General features: G+C 43.4%; 1 protein-coding gene across 8 annotated transcripts in view; it reads left to right on the top strand.

The window, feature by feature from the left end:
• The window catches only part of ARHGEF10L (Rho guanine nucleotide exchange factor 10 like), a 187,199-nt gene that overhangs the window by 68,991 nt on the left and 96,982 nt on the right, over positions 1-21,226 (top strand). For 7 of the 8 annotated variants that reach the window (XM_029577849.1, XM_029577852.1, XM_029577845.1 and 4 more), the window contains 2 exons: positions 2,241-2,342; positions 5,240-5,409. In XM_029577849.1, the coding sequence (XP_029433709.1) occupies positions 2,241-2,342; positions 5,240-5,409 (272 nt within the window). Of the gene's footprint in view, positions 1-2,022; positions 2,146-2,240; positions 2,343-5,239; positions 5,410-21,226 lie in introns of those variants that run through there. The other variant, XM_029577850.1, reaches the window with a different exon arrangement.

Here is a 21,226-nt window from a genome sequence, read left to right on the forward strand (position 1 = left end):
CCAAGCTGAACTGCCCTAACCTCTTCAGCCTTTCCTCATAGGGGAGCTGTTCCATTCCCTTTATCATTTTGGTCGCCCTTCTTTATACCTTTTCCAATGCAACTATATCTTTTTGAGTTGTGGTGACCAGAATTTCACACGGTTCTCAAGGTGTGGTCTTGCACAGAAGTATTTTGTCATTCTGCGCTTCATTCACTATTCCTTTCCTAAGAATTCCTAGCATTGTTTGCTTTTTTCACTGTTGTCGCACACTGAGCCGAGGATTTCAATGTATTGTCCACTAAGACACTTAGATCTTTTTCTAAAGAGTAACATCTAATAAGGAATTTAACATTGAGTAACTACAGCGTTGGTTAGTTTTTCCTACGTGTATCACCTTGCTCTTGTCCATTTTAAATTTCATCTGCCATTTGAATGCCCAGTTTTCCAGTTTCACAAGGTGGTCCTGCAATTTATCAGAATCCGCTTGTGATTTAACAACTCTGAATAATTTTGTGTCATCTTACAAATTTGATCACCTAATTTGTTCCCTTTTCCAGATCATTTATAAATACTGTATATTAAAAAGCACTGGTCCAAGTACAGATCCCTGAGGTACTCCAATGTTTACCTATCATCACTGAGAAAACTGACCATTTAATCCCACTCTGTTTCCTGTCTTTACAATCCATAAAAGGACATTGCTTCCTATTCCATGACTTTTTAATTTTCTTAGGATTTTCTCATGGGGGCTTTGTCCATCGTCTTGTGAAAATCCAAATATTCTAAATCTACCAGCTCACCTTCATCCAAATTGCTAATTGATCAAGCTCGCTTGATCCTCATAGCTCAAGTGTGGCCCACTTGAGTATATATATATGTTAATATTAGTATATTTAGCTCATGCCTTTTCATTGTAGCTCAAGGCAAGTTACATTTAGGTACTGTAGGTATTTTCCTGTCCCCAGAGAACTCAAGGTCTAACAGGGTTATTCATCAAATCGCGTTAGGGCCGCAACACTCGATACCAGAGTGATGGTTATCCCATTGCGCTTTTGCATGCAAATTTTATGAGTATGCAAAAGCTAGCTTTATGCTGTATGTTGTGAGAATTTAACGAATACTAACGCCAAATTTAACTTTGGAAATGACACCTTTTTTTGGTGCAGTAGAGGGGGAGAAATCTTTATTGCAGGTCGTGGCAGGTAATATCACGATCGTGAAACTTGAGGGCTTTTCCCACACATACCTATGCAGCCCTGCTGGGCCAAATAAAATACCTTTTCTTACTTGCCCTGTCTTCCAGAATATTCTATGTTAGAGGGAAGTGTACTAGTTACTGGCTGCTTCACTAGCCCAGTTACATGATGCAGTCAGGATTTGCATGCACATTTCAAATAGGGGGCACAAAAAGGGGCTTTCAGCCTATTAGATACCAAGCATGCATGAATGCGCCTATGTTATAATGGTTGTGGCCATTTTATTATATACGCGCATATATGCGCATATGGTATCCAGGGCATAGTAACAGGGATACAAATATGAATCAAGGAAAAGACGTAATCAAAATCTAATCTGTTGATTGGTTCTAGCTGCTTGCTATGACTTAAGGGAAATATCAAATGTCTGGACCCCAAAGAGCAGATCAGTGCTGGAATTGCCACTTGTCACTTTGTTTATTCTTTCAAAAGACCTATATAAATGTATAAAACGATGTTTTATGTGTGTATATGGTTTTGAAAATTCACTTCTAAATGTCTTAATATTTGTGTTTGAATGAAATAACACATTGAAATTACTTAGGGAGGCAGATATGGGCCAGGTCTGACATCTATGCTGGACAGAACCTCTGACCCTCCTACTCTGCAAGGCCTTGCCTTATTTGTCCCAGATTGTTCTCCTTAGATTCTAGATGGTTGATTTACGTCTGTTATTTCTGTGACCAGTTTAATGATCCAATGTTGGGTCGTCTGTGATATGAAAGACTCAAGGCCTGTGCCCTTTCCCTATTGACTGAGTGTACTACTCATATAACCCTCACAGTTCCTGCCTCCAAGGAATAGGCTGAGCTGACTCCTTACCTCTGTGAGGACACCTAATGTCTGACCAAAGAACAGCATTTCCTGACCCTCCAAAGGTCTTCAGGACTTTGGCTGCTGATGGGAGGTACTGAGATGCAGTAGAGACTCGAGTTTGAAATGTAGTGTTCTTTTCTGTTTATCCTTGTACATTTTCTACATTATAATTTGAATTTATTTCAGTGGAATCCGTGCCCTCTGATCACCTTTCTAGCTCTGTAGTAACAAAGGACGATGTAATTTATGATGATGTTCCAAGTGAAAATGTGGCATCTGCTCAGTATGGTAAGAAATCTCTCATTACACTACTCTTTCACGTGTGACAGTGTTTATGTATGTAATGCAGTATTACGCCACCCATTTGGCTGTGACAATGTCTGCACCAGAGTTTCAGTGAGAGATGGCTGTCCTTCAGCCTAAGGCTTCCACTGAGTTGATGAGCATACAGAGGTGTTTGAATATTGCTGGCCCAATCACTGTTAAATGCTTTTCTGAAAGACACCAACAATTGTGTCTGAGATCTCTCTTTCTGCAGTTGGGACTGGCTGGGGCACAGGAGGAAGGGCAAACTAGGGGCATTTCAATGCCACCAGCTGGGCAATTGTAAAATTTTGCATTAAAGCTGTATCAGAGGAGGGAAGCCTTTTATACTTTGTCATAGGAGATCATGGGTTTCCTGACTTAAGTTTAGGAGGTGGGGTACAGATTACGAGAGAAGAAGCCACCTTGGACAACTTTGTTAGGCCACAGGTATAGCAAAGATGGCATCATAATTGGTGATATTATTCCACCAGCGTTTGCACTATCTGAAAAAATTCCTGGGGGCTGAGATATAGCACCAGTTATCCATTGAGAATTATAGTCCTTCTTGGTGCTGTCTAGAACTGACTTATATGAAGCAAGTTTTGAGCATTAGAGTTCTAAATTATCTGATGATTTAAATTTATGCTAAGTCTGTTCTGCTCTACATGTCTCTTCCTTAAAGCTACATACTGAGGAAGGGGGTGCTAGATTGTCTAATGCAGAGTATAGTAAGGTTTGGCACTGCTCTACCAGTTCATACACTGAAGCGGTGGTTGAGGCAGAAAGGTTAGGCAGCCAGCAATTTTGAAGTTGAACTGAGTCTACGGTAGGGCAACATGTAATATAATAAGAGGGCAGAGACCGCATGGTGGCTTGGCCTGGGACCTTGAAAAAATAATCTAGTCAAAAATGGTCAGACACTACATCTAGTGGAGCCAGAAAAGACCGGAGCTGTAATTTCGGTCCAGTTGTTCATAAAAAGTTAAATCAAGGGTGTGGCCTCTGGTGTGATTGGGAATATTAATAAATTGAGACCAACCCAAGGCTTGCATTACAGTCAAAATGCATTCACATGCCGGAGATAATGGAACAGAATTGACATGAAGATTGAAATCTCCCAAAATAATAAAAGTTCTCTGATCGGCTTTGACCTTACAAATACAAAAACTATGCTGGAGCTCGTTGGAGTGCATAAGTGCAGCTCCGCTGTCTGACCTTTTCAATGCTTCTTTAGAGTCTGGAGTAGTTCTGGAGAACTAGAAAAGTGTGGATGTGGTTCCTATACCTAAAAGTGGAAGTAAGGAGGAGACTGGGAGATATAGACGAGTTAGTCTGACCTCTGAGATGAGCAAACTAATGGAATCACTGCTAAAACAGAGGATAGTGCAGTTTTTGGGATCTGAGGTAGCATGGTTTTACCAGAGGTAAACCTTGTCAGATGAATCTGATCAATTTCTTTGATTGGGTGACCAGAGAGTTGGATAAAAAGAGAGCACTAGATGTAGTATACTTGGATTTCAGCAAGGCCTTTGATATGGCTCCACACACAAGATTTATAAATAAATTATGTGCTCTTGGTATGGATCCTAGAGTGACTTACTGGGTTAGAAACTGGCTGAGTGGGAGGCGACAATGAGTAGAGGTAAATAGAGTTTTCTCCGAGGAGTGGGATGTTGCTAGCGGTGTGCGTCAGGAATTTGTTCTTGACCGGTTCTTTTCCAACATTTTTGTGAGCGACATAATGAAAGGGTTGTTGGGGAAAGGTTTGGTTTTTTTGCCAATGATACCAAAATTTGTAACAGGGTGGACACCCAGGAAGGAGTGGAAAACAGGAGGGATCTAATGAAGCTCGAGGAATGGTCTAAAATCTGGCAGCTAAGATTTAATGCTAAATTATGCAGAGTAATGCATTTAGAATGCAAAAACCCAAGGGAAAGGTACAGTATTGGAGGCAAAATTCTTCTAAGCACCCAGGAAGAGTGGGATCTGGAAGTAATTGAATCTGATGATCTTAAGGTGGCCAAATAGGTGGATAAGTGACAGTAAAAGCCAGAAAGATGCTTGGCTGCATAGGGAGAGGAATGGTCAGCAGAAAAAAAGAGGTGATATTGCTCCTGTATAAATTCCTGGTGAGACCTCACTTGGAATACTGTGTACAATTTTGGACTCTATCATAGCCTGGCCCGTGTCAAAACTTATTTGCCCTCCGTTGGCGCAAACCATAGGGCCAGGCCCTCAAGGTTGTATCAATTGTGCCACGGCAAGAGGGGCTCACACTTTTATGTAGTTCACAACAGATCCACTAAGAAGGAAGTAAATTGGTCAGACTAGATAGATGTTTAGTCTTTATTTGCCTTCATATTTTATATTTGTATGTTAACCAAAACTATGCCAAAATTGATATGTTTGGGACAGAGATGGAATCCAATGGTAAAAAGGGGTTGAGGGGAAGCAGTGGGATTAAAAAAAATGGTGGGCCTGGGAATTGGATTATGCCTAGAAACTTGTATGCTAATCAGTCTGGGGTGGAGGGGGCAGATGCAAAAAGGGGAGGTGACAAAGCTAACTTGTAGAGCAGTGATGATATGACTGAATTAAACGCATAAGAAAAGGTGGCAAAGTCAATTAAGATGCAGTAGTGCCAGGACTATTCTTAGAATTAAATGGGGTGTGGCAGTGATAAGTTTCCTAGCAGGGGCATCAGGCTAGCTTAAATACATTTTCCATTTAAGGGCAAAAAAGAAATAGGAGCAAACTTCTGTAAGCAGTCCTGTTTGTATGGCTGACAGCTGGGACAACTAGAGCAATGTAGGCAGGGGAAGCCATATAATTGAGTTGGTCAAATGGAATCTGTAAGCTCTGTTATGTTTCTCTACCAGGGATGGAAAGTGACTTGATTTATGAGAATGTCCATCGGGAAGGAGAGCCGCAGGAGTCAGGTGACCTGGCTTGGAGCTCCAGTGAATTTGAAAGTTACAGTGAAGACTCTGGTGAGGAGAGCAAGCTTGAAGCAGAAACGAGTAAACACCGAGTGACCTTCCAACCAAAGGTAGGAGGATATCTCACGGAGATCCACACTATATGGCAGCTTGGTGCCAGGTTATAGAATGTATATAGACATTTATGGGATCTGTATGGACCCTTAGGGACATTGTTCATCTTCTAGAAGCAGGGAGATCCTGGATTCTTTGCAAAGAGAATTATTCTGTCAACTAGTAAGGGAACCCACACGGAAGAGGGCAATACTGGACCTGGTGTTTACCATCGGAGACAGTATCTCTGATGATGTAGTTGGTGATCATTTGGGATCCAGTGAGCACCAGATGGTGTGGTTCAGTATTAGAGCACAAGAGATGAAGGTTCATTCAAAGGCAAGTGTCCTAGAATTCAGGAGAACTAACCTTGATAAAATGGAGGAATACCTCAAGGAGTTGTTAGCTGGTTGGGAAAATCTAGGGGGAAGTAAAAGAGAAAGTGGGAAAACTAAAAGGACATGATATAAGGGCAACTAATCTTTTTGTTAGGAAAGTAAATAAAGAAAAGAGGAAAAAGAGGCTGTTTATAGTTTTGTTAAGAAGTAGCTGAAAAGGTAAATGAGAAAAAGTTAGCATTCATAAGCTACAAGAGGAAGTTAAAGACAGGCAACAATATCTGGAAAAGATGGGAAAGTAGTGAGAAATGCAAAAATTTTATGGAAGAAAGAATAGCAAATATGGTAAAATTGGAGGACCAGACTCTTTTTAGATATGTTAGTTATAGAAGGAAGTGTAAAAGTGACATTGGGAGACTCAGATTTGAATGGGAGGAATTTGTAGAGGCTGATGAGGAAAAAGCATAATTGCTCAACAAATATTTCTGTTGGGTGTTCACTGTAGAAGGGCCTGGAACAGGACCATGTTTTGAATGCTGATCTTTTTGCCTTTATTTTCTCAGCCACCACCTTGGAGAACCATATTGGTTTACGTTTTCTTTTATTTTTCTTTACTTTTTTTACATAAAGATTTGTTGCCTTTGTTATAGTTTTTGTTTAAATTTGGCCCACTGTTGTTCTACTTTACTCATCTTCTCCCAGTCTTCTAACTCTTCCTCGAGGTACGTTGATATTTTACCAAAGTCTGGCTTTTGAAATCCAGGATCTTGATCTTTGTGCGACTTCTCTCCTCCTTGGCTGTTATATTAAACCATACTGGCTGATGATAACTGGTGCCCAGGTGGACATTTGAGATCAGGCCTGGATTTAGACATAGACAGCTTAGGAAACTGCCTTTTGGCGCCAAATTTCCAACACTGCCACTATCCAGGCCTGCAACCCTTTCTTCCTCAGGTCTCATCCCCGCAGCAATAACAACGTCCCCTAAACAAACTCGGGGCCTTTTCAATGGCGCATGTATGCTCCCAGCAGGCCCTATGGTGCTCCACTTCTAGTATGGCTTGCCCTGGTAACAGGAAGCCTGTGATGTAGCAGGCAGCAACACCTCTCCCTTCCTTCCAACATTTTAGATGTCCTCAGCCAGATCTCTATTCAATTCCTCTGTTGGATTTGGAGGCCTGTAGACCAACCCAGTGTAAATGGAAGTGTCATCTTTTTTTTTTTTTTTAAAGACAACCTACAGTACTTCATCCTTTTCCCACATCCTCTGCTTTTCAGTTGCTTGGATATTGTTTTTGACAAAGAGCTACTCCTCTCCCATCTGTCATCTCTGTCCTTTCTGAACAGGTTATAGCCTGCTATGGTTGTATCCCATTCATGAAACTCTGTGAACCATGTTTCTGTAATAGCAATAATATCCAAGTCTGTCTCCACCATTAGGGCCTGCAGATCTGGAATTTTATTGCCCAGGCTACGAACATTTGTACTCATAGCTTTACAGCTTTTCTCACTCAGCTTGCTGCTCCTCCCGGACACCATTTTTGCCCTTTTGTTGAAAAATAGACTATATTTTTTTAAACTTTATATTTATGAAAATTCTTTCAAGTATACAACAAGAAAAAATAAAAAATACAAGAAAAATATGGTTATGCAATATTTACAAGAAAAATCCACCATAGCACAAACAAAAGTCCATAATTGGAGAGACAGTTATTATCCATTTACAATTTAAAATATATTAATTTACCAGCAGTACTCCTAAGCAAAACATTCTACTATATCTAGTTCTCCTAGGTCAAGCAGGTTGGTAATCCTCACACATGGGTGACATCATCAAATGGAGCCCGGCATAGAAAACTTTTGTCAAAGTTTCTAGAAATTTGACTACATTCACTAGAGACTTCTCTAACAAAGCGGAAACATCTAAAAGGGAGCCAGTACTTCAGTACCATCTTCTTGAATGCTAAGTACACGTTTCTGAGAGGAAATATAGTATGCTCTATAAATAGGAGGCATATTTCGAGGCAAAATCTTTACATTTTCTATGAAATTTTCTTTAAGCATTTCACAAGGTGAGGAGGTATTACATCTAGGAAAATTGCAAAGTGGACGATTGAGCTGATTTTTTTTTTTTGTTCATTTCTCCACCCATTTCTGTATTTGTTGGGGATCACATTCCAGTTCCCTTCAGCCACCCCCATCTCATCCTCCAGTTTAAATGCCTTATGACATGATTTAAATTTCTCACAGGATCTTTTTTCCTGCCATGGAGAGATGTAGGCCATCTTTACTGTATAGCCTTTTACTGTTCTTTACACAACCCCATCTCCTAAGAGATCCAAACCCACCTTCCTTATATCAGGTTTTGAGCCATTTATTGACGTGGTCTATATGGCTTAGCCTTCCCTTCCCCTTTCCACGAACAGGTAACACTTCTGAAAAAGCAAGTCTGTGCCAAATGCCCAATCTGTTTCCCCGGAGTCTGGAAATCTTTCTGTACTGTTTGGATGCTATTTCTAGCAAGGTCATTGGTCCTCAGAGAGATGATAATATTGATTTTAAAGCCCTTACTTTCTTTTTTAATCGCATTGATTAACTGGTTTGCATTTCTACCAGCTGAGGATCCTGGAAGGCATTTAATTATTGTGTTCTCCTCAAAATGAATTCCCAAATGAGTGCTTCTGTTATGACTTTTGATTTTATTATGGGATTTCTGAGTGCACTGGGTATCTTCTTTCCTTTCAGATACCACTGCAGTTTCCATTGCTAGAGCATCTTCACTTTCCAATACAGAAAAGGCATTTTGTACTGGTATCATTTGAGAGAATGGGTATCTCTGTATCACAGAGCTTTTCCTACCAGAGTCCACTGTATTCCATTTATTACTAGGTTTCTGAATGCTCTGTGGAAGTGTAGTTGGACATCCAAGCTGCACAACTGGAGAGAGTGGGTGTCTCTGGGTCACAGGTCTTATTCTGCCAGAGCCACTGTAAACCACTTATTCCCGGGTTTCTGAATTTTATGTGGGAGTGGGGGCAGGTTTTCTGAATACTGTAAAATTGAGGAGGCTTCTTTTGGTGCTTGCTAATTTCCGTTTAGCCTTTTTAATTACAGCTAATTCTGCTTTAAGTTGTGTCAACTCCTTTTTCCGTGACGAGAACTGCAAACAAATCAGGCAAGCTGTAATCCTCCAGATGGTTTGCCTTAGACAAAGGCACCACAAATATTATATTGAATGATAGTCATTTTGCTAATTTTTGATATGGAGTACCTTTTAATATAATAAAGATTTGCAGATTCTCCGCGACAAGCAAAATGGCAGTCTTCACACATGGGTGACTTCATCTATTGGAGCCCAGCACAGAGCTTTGATTTCAAAGATTCTAGAACTTTCAGGATGCTCTACTGAGCATGTGCAGCTGTAGTCACCCCTCAGCCTCCAATGCAGAGCCCCTCAGTCTCTTTTTTTTTTTTTTTACGCAGAGCCTGTAAGACTCTGTTCTTTTCTCGCTCGCTCACAGCTACTGCAGAGAAAGATCTGGAACTGCAGAAGCTGGTTTTTGGCAGGACCCTGCAAGTTTTTGTTTTTTCCTTTCTGTACCTTTTGGTAGTTTTGTGTTTCATTTTCATTTTTTCCCCTTATTCAAGGCTTCTTTCTGCCGGTCGCATGGCGGGCCTAGTGCTCAGGCAGCCTGGAAGAGGTTTCTTTTTCATTAATAAATAATGCTGCACCCGCAGCTTGTTCATGGTGTCTTCTCCTTCAATTCATCAGGTTTTTTTTGCCTTCTTCGGTGCCTCATGTGACCTGGGTAGGCCTCTATCCTGGGGACTTGCCAGAGTTCCCATCCAGGTAGGATTCCATGAAGTTTTGTCCAATCCCTGGGCATTGATGGAGGCCCAGATAGTGAAGGAATCCAGGACCGGAATGTTCCCATGGGGAGGAGGGCTGATCCTCCCCCATTCTCCTGGGAACTAGTCTCAAGGCCCAAGTTCTCTTCATGACTGGTGCTCTAGGATGACATAGCCTCCTCTCCTGCTTGTTAAAGTTGAGATCTTCATCCCCCTCAGGATGTAGGGGGTTTGGATATTGGTTTCCAAAAGGCAACCTTATAGATTCTGTATTCAAATGAGGGTCCGCGGCAAAAAGAGGCACTAGGGACATTAGCGCGTCCCTAGCGCCTCTTTTTGGACAGGAGCCGGCGGCTGTCAGCGAGTTTGACAGCCAACGCTCAATTTTGCCGGTGTCGGTTCTCAAACCCGTGACAGCCACGGGTTTGGAAAACCGGACGCCGGCCAAAATTGAGCATCCGGTTTTCAACCCGCGGGCCGATTTTCAAATTTTTTTTTTATCTGTTTTTTTAACTTTCGGGACCTCCGACTTAATATCGCCATGATATTAAGTCGGAGGGTGCACAGAAAAGCAGTTTTTACTGCTTTTCTGTGCACTTTCCTGGTTGCCTGGAGAAATTAACGCCTACTTTGGGTAGGCGCTAATTTCTTGAAAGTAAACTGTGCGGCTTGACTGCACATTTTGCTTTCTGAATCGTGCAGTTGCAAGTAATGCCTAATAGGGCCATCAACAGCATTGCATGTTGCGGGCGCTATTAGGTTCGGGGGGGGGGGTTGGACGAGCGTTTTCGACGTGCTATTACCCCTTACTGAATAAGGGGTAAAGCTAGCGCGTCGAAAACGCGCGTCCCAATCGCGGGTTAACAGTGCGCTCCGGCGGACCTGTACTGTTTCGGCCCTGAATGTTAGCAGTTGAAAGGAGTGGGTGTTGTTGCCTGCTCCTCTGGGGTTCCGTAGATTGCCAGATTAAAATCACCAAACCAGAAGCCCTAATCATAAACCAATAGACTTTTTTTCTCCTTTTCCTCCAGCTTGTCCTTCCCGCACTCTCACTATCTTTCCCCAGCCCATCCTCTCTACACTCTCTCATTCCCTCCCACAGCTTATCTCCCTCCCCCACCAGCTCTGTCCCAGCCAGTCTCGACCCCCAGTTGTAAGCATTCACCAGCTAGTTCCCCTGTCCCTCCGTCTCTTGCTTACCGCTGTCCCTGGCACAGCTGTCGTCATCTTGCACTGTGCGGCTCTGAGTGCGAGTTGGGTGGTGCCTGAATTCCTGTGCTGTTCTCAGCTAACACTCTGAGAGCTTCATGGTGTAGGAAGAAGACCGTACTGGCTGCTTCTCCTATGGAGCCAATCACTATAAATTCTGCATAGAGAAAGGTAAATCTGCGGCAGGAAGGAGTTTTGCACTAATTCTTCATTGCACGATTGCGCAAAATGCCCCCAGTAGTAAACTGCAAGTAGGAAAGCTAGAGGTGTTAGCCATGGCTGGACGCTCCTAATAGATGGACATAAACTTATTGTTCTAGCCCCACTTTGTCCCTGCTTATCACAGCTGTGAAAACAGATGTCCCTAAAAGTAACATTTACTGATGCTTATACTGGGACAGCGCACTCCCCTTCCACATTGTGTTCTGTGAACTCATTGTGTGCCTTGAACTGAACTGGAGCCAGACTGTAGCCTGAGAAAGGAGGTGGTACCAGGCTCATTCACTCTGAGAGAAGGTGGCTCTTGCTTATTCATCTTTGCATGATGCTCTTCAGTCCAGTCACCTGTATTACATATATCGCTGCATACACATTCCCTGCCAATATTTTCAAACAACTCTAGAACAGGGATTCTCAACCCAGGCCTCAGGACATAGCTAGCCATTCAGGTTTTCAGGATACCCACAATGAATTTACATGCACTGCCTCCATTGTATGCAGATCTGTCCCATGCATAATCATTGTGGATGTCCTAAAACCTGACAGGGCTAGGCATCTCCCAAGGACTGAGTTGAGAAACCCCCTGTCTAGAATATGCAGATTGCCTGTGTTTTGATTGGCTGCTGGGGCTTGGCATTTTCTTTTCCTCATTTGCTGAGCCCTGTCTGCAATCTGCATACATTCTCCAAGCAGGAGGACAGTGTTTTCTCTCTACCTCTGCTGGTTTCTTACATTTCCACAACGTCTGATGATAAATGTGATGAACTGCCACTTAACTACATCATAGTGCTGTGCAATATGTTACCCTTTGGTGACCTCCTCCTTGCAGCTAGCTGTTATCGGGTTCCTTTTTGCACATTTTTGACTCTGTAGTTTCCTCTTGCTCCTTTGAGATTCCAGTAACAACTAAGTTATAACACTGAATCTTATTCATGACTTCTTGGAGATCTTCCTCCCATATTTTAAATAATTCCCTTTTCCCTCAAGAGCAGTTGAAATATCAGGCTATAGAAATGCGTGAATATTATCTTTAAAAAAACAAACAAACAGAAAACCAAAAACAATGTAGAAGCCATCCATTTGTAAAAGATATTTTGTGGAAGAGGGCTTCTGGATGCCCTTTGGTTCCTCTCCTCATCTCAGGTTAGAGGGCAATACTTTTTTAATATTTGTTTTTTTACTGTGAGAAAATGGAGTTAAGTTGCTCTTTGTGCTTGTGATATCAAATAATGACTGATAAATTGGATGGTTCCTTGGCAGGGAGAACACATCTGGTCTTCACAATTTACTTTCACTGAGCTGTGATAAAAATAATTCATTTTCAGTTCTGAGCCTCTACTTATGTAAACCAGTCGCTCTTAAATGCTCTAAGCCTGCTTTATTTTAACTTAACAGCTCTTACATGCAATGAAAATATATGTGGAGTGGTGCTGCTTAGGGGCACTTCACCACTATTACTACTCGATAATAGTGAAACACCCTTGCAGCGTTATTTGGCAAAGAGCGGCACTGTCCGTGAAGACCTGGGATCCTCTGATGTCACCTTCTGATGTGCGCTTGGAATTGGTTGGGAAGACTCAGTGCTAGGTGGAGTGGGACTTTGATAACTGCGGGAGGGATGAAGTTCCCTAATGGGAACAGGAAGGCTTTGCTGTCTCTCTGCCCATGAAGTCTTGGGACCTTCCACAGGGTTATCTGGGTGGAGAGTTAAGGACTTATGTGTGTGTATTTGCGTATGTGTGTGTGTGTGTGTGTGTGTGTGGGGGGGGATAATGATGGGGGCCAGGGGGATTTTGACTATGAGCTATGAGGAGAGGTGGGAGGAGCAGGTGGCCTCAGGACTCGGGGGAATTTTGACATTGGGTTGGTGGTGGTGGTGGGGGGGGGGTGGCCTGAGGATTTGGCACATGGGGATTTGATTCCCATGGGAGGGAGGGAGGGAGGGAGATGCCCCGGTGGAGGCTTATTCTGTTAGTGGGAGGGCGATGCCTCTGAGGTTGATTTTTGCTGTGGGGAGGGAATAAGGTAGATGGGGAAAGAAATACCCCACTGCTAAGTGGCTCATTCACTTCAGGCTGCTGAACATGGGGGATTTCAGGCCTTACTCTGTATGGTAGCTAGTTTAACACCTGGTATTAGATAGTGGCTATATAGTGAGCTCTTACTAAAGTATATGAAGCTTGAGCATTCACATTATTTAGTGGCAGCTCACAAAGCCCTGATTTATTTATGATGATCCTTCATTTGCGTATGTGTTCTTGCAAATATTTGTGGAGCTGCACAAACGTCTCTTAGGACCACTTTACTGTGCCTGGGAAGGCCTTCCTGAGTACCAGACTATTTTTAGCCTCAGAAGAGGGCCTTGCCCCGATTGCTAAAGTTTATTACATAGTGGAAGGTTGCATCAACAATGCTTTGGCTTTTTTTTTTTTTAATTGTTTCTGTTTTTGTAATGGCCAGGTCACCTTGATAGTGTGGGGAAGTAGATAACATAGACACAGGAGGTAGGAAGAAAAGTTTTAAAAACAGTAGTGTAATACAAAAGAGTAAAATATAATAAGTGACACAGGCAGTATATCAGAGATTTTAGCATATGTGCATGTAAGCAAATAATAAAGAGAGAAAACAAAACTATTGCTAGCAGCACACGTATGCAGAGAGAGAGAAGATCATATAAAAGGTAAATAAAGAACTAGTATTTACAAGTCATTTCAACATGCTCTGAGTATTCAGCAGTGGCAGCGAAGTTATTCATCTGGGAGCTGGACATTGGGGTCAGATATATCGTTGAGCATGTGCTTCCCTCTGTACCGAGGAATTTGTGATTGGGAACGGGAATATATAGTGTGCAGAACACAGGCATGCGTAGTAAGGATTTCTTGGTTCAAGCAGTCCTAAATGACAGGTGTGTGGCTCAAATTTCTTTGCACCAAGCAATGTTAGCCTATCAATCAGAGCTCAAGGTTTCACTTTCCTGTGGGACTATATTATCCCTGCACGTGCCATCTAGATTCTTCCGGTCCGCTGTCCCCTAATCGCAACACAGTTTGTTTATTTTGGTTCATTTTGTTTATTTGAACCAAAAAAAAAATAAACAAAGTGAGAAAAGCAGAAAGAAAAAATGAAAAGAAAGGAAAGTGCTGGGTACCCCTTGCCAATGCCGCTAAAATAATTCCCCCCTCCCTGGCCTTCGCATATCCACCCCCACTGTTCCTGGACCCAATCCTATCTCATCCATGGTTTTGCAAGCACAAGTAGCAGCTGAAATGGGGCAGGAACGATCCCCAGTTGCTCCTGCCCCTCTTGGTCCTGTTTTCAAAATGACGCCAGCTGGTGCTGAGGCCAGAAACCTTTTGTTATATGGCCCATATGACAGACCGGTGCCAATTTGAAAGCTGGGGTTTGCTCCTTCTTCATTTGAATGCTTCTTGTGCTTACAGGGAGGGTTGGGTGGGGGGGTTCATTTTTAAATTTGGGCTGCACATAAGCATGTTTTCCCTGTTTCTGAATAAAAAGGAAACAAAAAATAATTTTGGTAGCATTTTTTGTGATTCATTTTCTAATGAAATAAAACAAGATTTTTTGTTGTATTTTTTTATTTAGTTAGAAAGAGAATGCACATCCCTATGCATGGGCCTGTAAATGCTAGCAAACCCAGCGCAAACAATAGCGTTAACCATTAATTCAGGTCCATGTATACATATACAGGTCCAATTACTCACAACGGTTCAGTTACTTCACTTAAATAAGCAATTATACAATTCATGTCAACAGTAAGTCCCATAGATCTTCTGTAGCTTGGCTCAGCAGCTCTCAATTGCTGAGAGCTACTTCCTTGTTTCTAGTCCAGTCTGCTCCCTCAGTGGTGGGCTCACTGTTCCTAGCATCGGATGCAGGCCAAGCTCTCTTAGGCTGCCTGAGCCTGGGTTTACCCAGAGCCATGCAATGGCTTGGACTTAGGGCACTGGTTCAAAGCCATGCCAGAGCCTAGACCTTAACAATATTCCTGGTAAAAGCAGCAGAAACGACCAGTGAGAGAGAAGGCAATCCAAGGCCCAGTTTTACCATGTGAAATACAGTCACAATTGTGACAAACATTTGAGGACTGCGATCTGAATTTGTTATAAAAGCATGTGATCCTGGGCAGGTGCATAGATGAGGTTCTAGGCTGTAGTGCAGCAGAACTGGTTGCTATTTGCCGGGGTCAGATGTGCCAGGAAGATGAAGCTTGAGATTAAAGAGGAGCAGAAGGCTTTTGCCACTACTGTGATAGTCCCGGCTGGCCATAAAGAGTGAAGCTGAGGGGGTTATCTGAAAGGAGACATCCATTGAGGCTGATGAGGGCCTGGGTCCTGGCTGGGCATGCTGCCTGGAGTTAGAAAGGGTGCGGAGTTGTGGAAAAAGAGTGATTAGAACCCCTGTCTTCTGTTCTAATGGAGAACAGGATCCAATGAGACAGACTGATGGAACTGGTTTCAGCTAAGTCTAGGCCGACAATTCAATAATTAATAGACAGCCTTTCTGAAAACATCTGGGTGTGAGAGAGCCAAGTTAAGCAGGTACAATAGTGTTCTTTCTTCTGTTGAGAGCATGGTATGTGAAAGAAATTATTTCTAGAGCTGACGTTGTGTTGGACTGAAGCAGAGCTTGGTGGACTTTGGCAGTGTCATGATGCTGGGAACACTGGGGTTAATAATTACAACACGAGTTTCAATTCATATCATCCAACCTTGCCTAGCGCTGTAGTATTCAGCCCTAGGGCAGAGATCCCGGCTCCTATAATTTTGGAACTAGGACGCTATACACTAGACTGGAGGGAAGAGGCTAGGCCTCGCCACAGACACTGGAGCAGCTGCAGCAGTGAAAACCCAGCCCTTTTAGGGGTCAGTTTTTTAAATCTCTGCATTGCTCGCTGGCTTGGGGATGCTTTATATTCATGGGCCAGCAGGTAAATGTGTATAGGAAGACTCTCCAAGAAGTTTTCCTCGAAAATGTGTGGGGCCTGTGGGGACCACTGGTACTTTCATACCCAGCAGGTGCAAAGTTATCTCCATAGAGCGCACAGGGATTTTAAAATGAAATCCCTGTGAGTTGCTTGCCGGCCCTGGCTCCACCCCTGTTTCACAACATGGGCAATTTTCAGCCACCCAGTTTATCTGGGTAACTGCTTTAAATTCACCTGGGTAATGTTATTTGAAAATCGTCCTCGGGGAGGGCCATCTTGAAACTTGCTGCAGGATTGCAAGCTCATTTTCAAAGGAAGAGTTTCCCTCTGAAAATCTCGCTGGCACACACAACAAGAGTACAAAGTGCCAAGTATTCTACACATACATCGGAGGAGGTGCACACTGAAAAGTACGGGGGGTGATTTGCCTCCTCACTTTATCTCCACTCCTTTTTATATGTGGGTAAAGGTAAGCACGCTCTCAATAGTGTGTGTACTTTTACTTGTACTAAGAAGGAAACAATAATCAAAATGCAGTTTTGTGCTGTACACTCTTTTCTCCTAACTCCAAACAGAACATTTATAAGGATCACAGCTAAATTATTTCAACAGCTAAATCTAAGGTGCCGTGGTCAGAATGGTGCTTAGAAGCCAGGACTCGTGGCTTCGGATTCTCTCCTCCATAGAACGATAATGTCTGGTGGTGGGAGTGAATCCCGCTCTTCCTGTGAGGTGGTGGTTTCCTGCCTTTCTATTTTTGGCTGCTTTTACCTGAATCTTTTCTTTCTGCTTTTTTTTTCCCTCCCCACGCTGCATTTCCATCACTGCCTTGCCTGCCTCACTGCGCAGCTTTCACCAGACCTGACTAGGCTAAAGGAGAGGTACTGCAGGACTAAACGGGACCTCCTGGCTGTAAGAGTCAGGGGCAGAGACATGCAGGATCTGAAGCAGAAATACAATTGGAAGGTATTTGCCCTGCTTAATGCTTTATGAACCCCTTTCTTCAGGAGCCCCTGCGGCTACCGCCTCCTCATCGGTTGCTTCCAGTGCCTCACCTTGCATCCATCCCCTCCTCTTCATCAGCTGCTTCCAGTTCTCCATTCTATGCCCATCTCCTCCTCCCATCCTGTAACATCTCATCAGCTGCCTTCAGTACCCTGCCCTGTGCCCTTTTCCTTATTGATTGCTTCCAGAACTTCACTTGGTGTTAAGCTAGTGCAATTAGCTTTCCTGTACTCGACCTTTGACTGTATTGGTATATCTATCCAGTGCTTGTGACATCCCTGGTAGTTTGAGCATGCTCGCTCTGTGGTGCCGATGTAATAAGCCGCGCCGACCCTACCGCAGGTTTTAACTTCTGTTTCCCTGTACGTACCCGGATCAGTCCAGGCTCCTGGGTTTTGTCTCCCTTCCAGCAGATGGAGACAGAGAAAGTTTCACAGGCACCGCCTCTTAACCCGGGTGTGCCACCTGCAGCTCCTCAGTATTTCTCTGTCTCCAGCAGATGGAGGTGGTGCAAAACCTGCGGTTCTATCCCTGAACATTTTTCAGTGCTAACCTAACCCCTATATGTAATAGGATTTTTAGCTCTGAAAAATCCCACACTATAAAGTCTGTGGCAAGGTTAGAACATCTCACGCTAATTGCAAGGTAGTACGACCTATTAGCTATTACCTGGCAATGTAAGGAGGCATGTTAGTGGGGCAAATACTTAGCATGACTTCTATTACTGCAGGAAATTTGCCTGCTCAGAAGCAGGCATTAAACTCCTGCAGTAGAGAGGAGGACACCCAACCCAATTTGGGCGAGTCCTCCTCCCTCTTCCTCCCCCCCACGTATACAAGCATGCTGAACCCCTCACCTTACGTCCAGTCAAGTTCGGTTGGGTTGGGTCACGTTGCATCGATCCAGCCATCCAGTCCAGTGGCCCCTCTCAGCCCCCTCCTTTTCACCTTAAACAAATAAATTGGGAGGAGTTTGCCTCTCGCCCTCCAGAATCCCCTCCTACCCAGAGCCCTCCAAATCGATCCTTTCAACCGGGAGCCCTAGCCGGAGAAGGCCCTACTTTCTCTAGCTGGCATGCTCTCTCAGCTGACAGCCGATTTGTCTCTCCAATGTTACATGTCCCTGAAAGGACCAATCCCCTTTCAGAATTCAGAAAGGCCAGCCTCCTGAAAGGGGGCTGGTACTTTCACTGACAGCTAGTTGACAGTAGAAGGACCAATCGACAGACGGTGAAGGCTGGAATAAGTTAATTTGATGTCTTTCTGAATTCTGAAAGGGGATTGGTCCATTCACTGACATGTGACAGTGAAGGGACCATTCGACTGCTGTCAGTTGAGAGATCACCCAGCCTGAGGAGGTAGGGTCTTTCCCAGCTGGGGCTCCTGGTGGGGGTAGATTTGGAGGGCTCCGGGTACAAGGGGGTTCTGGAGAGTGGGATTTATTTGTTTAAGGTGAAAAGGAGGGCAGTAGGATGGACGGCTGGATTGGACTGGATCAGATGGACGGACTGACACAACTTGACTGGTCTCAGATTTGTTTTGTTTAAGGTGAGGGGTTTGGCATATTTGGGAGGAAAGTGAGGACTCATCTGGCCTGGCCCAACACTGGGCCAAAGAAGAAGGGAGGAAGATGTGAAATTGAGGACAGGGAACTTGTTTGTTTTTTTTTGGGGGGGGGGGGGGGGTTTGCATGGTTTTTTAGATAATGACATTAAAAATGGCCACAGAGTTTAAAAAAAAAAAAGCTGTTTTGTGCATTTTTTTACGCCTGGCCTATTAGCATGTCATTAGCTTACTTCATCCTCTGGGGACCACCTGTTTTACCGCATGTGCTAAATAAAATCCACGCTAAAATGTAACTCTTAATTTTAGTACAGCCCCTGTGTCTGTTTTTTTGAGCTTCAGGTATGAGCTAGAGAGTAAGCACTATGCTTGAGGCCTATGCCTATAACACCCTGATTGCTTGTGGGCGCTAAGGCTCAAAATCTTGTGAGGTTGCTGTATCGTTGCTGCCAAGTAACAGTCTTGATTATTCAGTCTGGAAGTCTCATATCATGCCTTTCTTTTCCCAGTTAGGTCTGCATGTGTGTTGTATCCCAGACAACCATTCAAGGAAACCTACTTATTTAATTTATGTTCTGCTTTTTGGCACTTCAAAGTGGATTACATTCAGGTACTGTAGATACTTCCCTGTCCCCAGAGAGCTTAGAGGCAATGGAGGGTAAAGTGACTTGCCCGAAGTCACAAGGAGCAGCAGTGGGATTTGAATCCTGGCTTCCCTAGTTTGTAGCCTGCTGCTGAAGAGCAGTCCTAAAATTAGCCGGTTAAACTTATCCTACTAACTTTAGGATGGCTATGATGCTCGGTGGCGCTGGTGTACCACTGAATATAATCAGCTATCTTTGCTTGACGTCCAGTGGATGGAAAATGAGCCCCAAGGTGGCTAGCCCAATAAGTATTTTTTGTGCACCATTGAGGAACAAATGTATGCTTTGATCAACTGCAGGTTAGAAAACCTCACCCACCAGTGTCCACAGCAACAGAAAGCAATAAAGGTGTCAAGCATACTATCTGTCTTTCAGCTTATGTTTGTCTATAAAGTTTAGTATACCTGGTGGTGATGCACACTTTGGAACTTGTCTTGCAATGCCTTACAATTCACTGTACAAGTCAAACATCAGTGTATTTGGTACTGCTATGTTGTAAAGCTTGCTCTCGCTTCAAGCAAAGTTCTATAATTTCCTTTGATGTTCCGTTGTGCAAACTGTGAATATTATAGGAGAAGCCAAATGCAGAACAAGTTTGATTCATCTACGTGAATATTTCTTAAATCGGTTGTATTGCTATGTCAGAGACTGAAAAATAAAAGTTACTTCTACTTATCACGTCTATAGCGCTACTCTAGGTATATGCAGCACCGCACAAGAACTAATAAGCAGAATAAATACAATAAAATAAGATTCTTCTAATTAAAACATTTACAGAAAACATACATAAGATAAAGTAATCAAATTAGTTACCTATGACAAAAATAAACTGTTAATAAGAAACTGATATTAGCAACAGACATATAATTGACTTTTCCACAGGATCAAAGTTAGCATGATTAACAAATAAGAATTAAAAAAACTGAAAATCTAAAATTAGCACCCATTATCAAACCATTAAAATAAAAAAAAAAAAAGAAAAACACTGGGCAAATGATAGGGAGGTCTGTGTTGAACAGAAAAATTCTTAAGAATCAAATGCTTATTGAAATGAACGTGTCTTTAAGCCCTTTCTGAATTTAACATTTCTCTCAAGTTGTAGGGGTGGGGGGGATATCCACAAACTTGGTGCAAGGAAGGAGAAGGCCATTTCCTGTTTTTTTTTTCTAGCCTAATTTCCTTAAAAGATGGAATCTAAGGCGCTTGTGTAGGGATGATGGACCAGCAGGACCAGGGAGATGATAAATAAATACGCAAGTTGAAAAGCTAGGGAAGAGCACTCAGACAGACGTAGGGCAGATGATTTAAAATCAGAAGCTAGTGTAGCTGTTTTAAAAGCAGGGTGATGTGATCCAGTCTTGGCTGCAGTAATTTGTACAATTTGTAGCCAGTGAGTATAGGTGCAGTGCAGAGCATGGTAGAGAGTGTGGCAGTAATCCAATCTGCTTACTACCAAGGACTAAGAGGGATTTTAAATCAGTTATTGTTATGGTTTAGCGGTGTTTGGGTGGATTCTTGGGTACTGAGGCAGATGACCACGCCCTTGGGGAGGAGCCCCGTGAGGCGCCGCAGTACTGGGCTAAACGCAGACGCACAAACACAGAGTTTAGTTCTTTTATTAAACAGCTTGAAGTGTACCACCAGAGGTGGCAGTAGTGAGATAGTCTGGATGTAGCAGTCTCAGGACCTTCGGCAGAAGGGACCCTTCTCACCCAGTTGGTAAAGGGGGATTCCGGTGTGGATTTCCCAGCAAGGCCAGTACTGTGGATGAGATAGACTGAGAGTTAGATTACTCACTAGATGGTTGCTGTTGGTATGAGATTCCACCAGGTTGAAGAAGTTGGTAGCGGCACCGAGGCAGGGAGAGCAGGCCCTCGAGGAGCGAGTACCTGATCCCTGTAAGGCACCTGAAATAAAGCAGAGGGCCCCCGAGGAGCGGGTACCCAGGTTAGCAATACCCTGAAGGGCAGAGAGAGATCTTCCAGCGGCAGCACGGAAGCGGCAGAGTAGCTTAGACCGGCCGAAACCAATCCTTTGCTAACTCAACGAGCTAGCAACAGAGT

This window comes from Rhinatrema bivittatum, chromosome 15 (assembly GCF_901001135.1).
Source record: "Rhinatrema bivittatum chromosome 15, aRhiBiv1.1, whole genome shotgun sequence".
In the NCBI taxonomy this organism is placed as follows: domain Eukaryota; kingdom Metazoa; phylum Chordata; class Amphibia; order Gymnophiona; family Rhinatrematidae; genus Rhinatrema; species Rhinatrema bivittatum.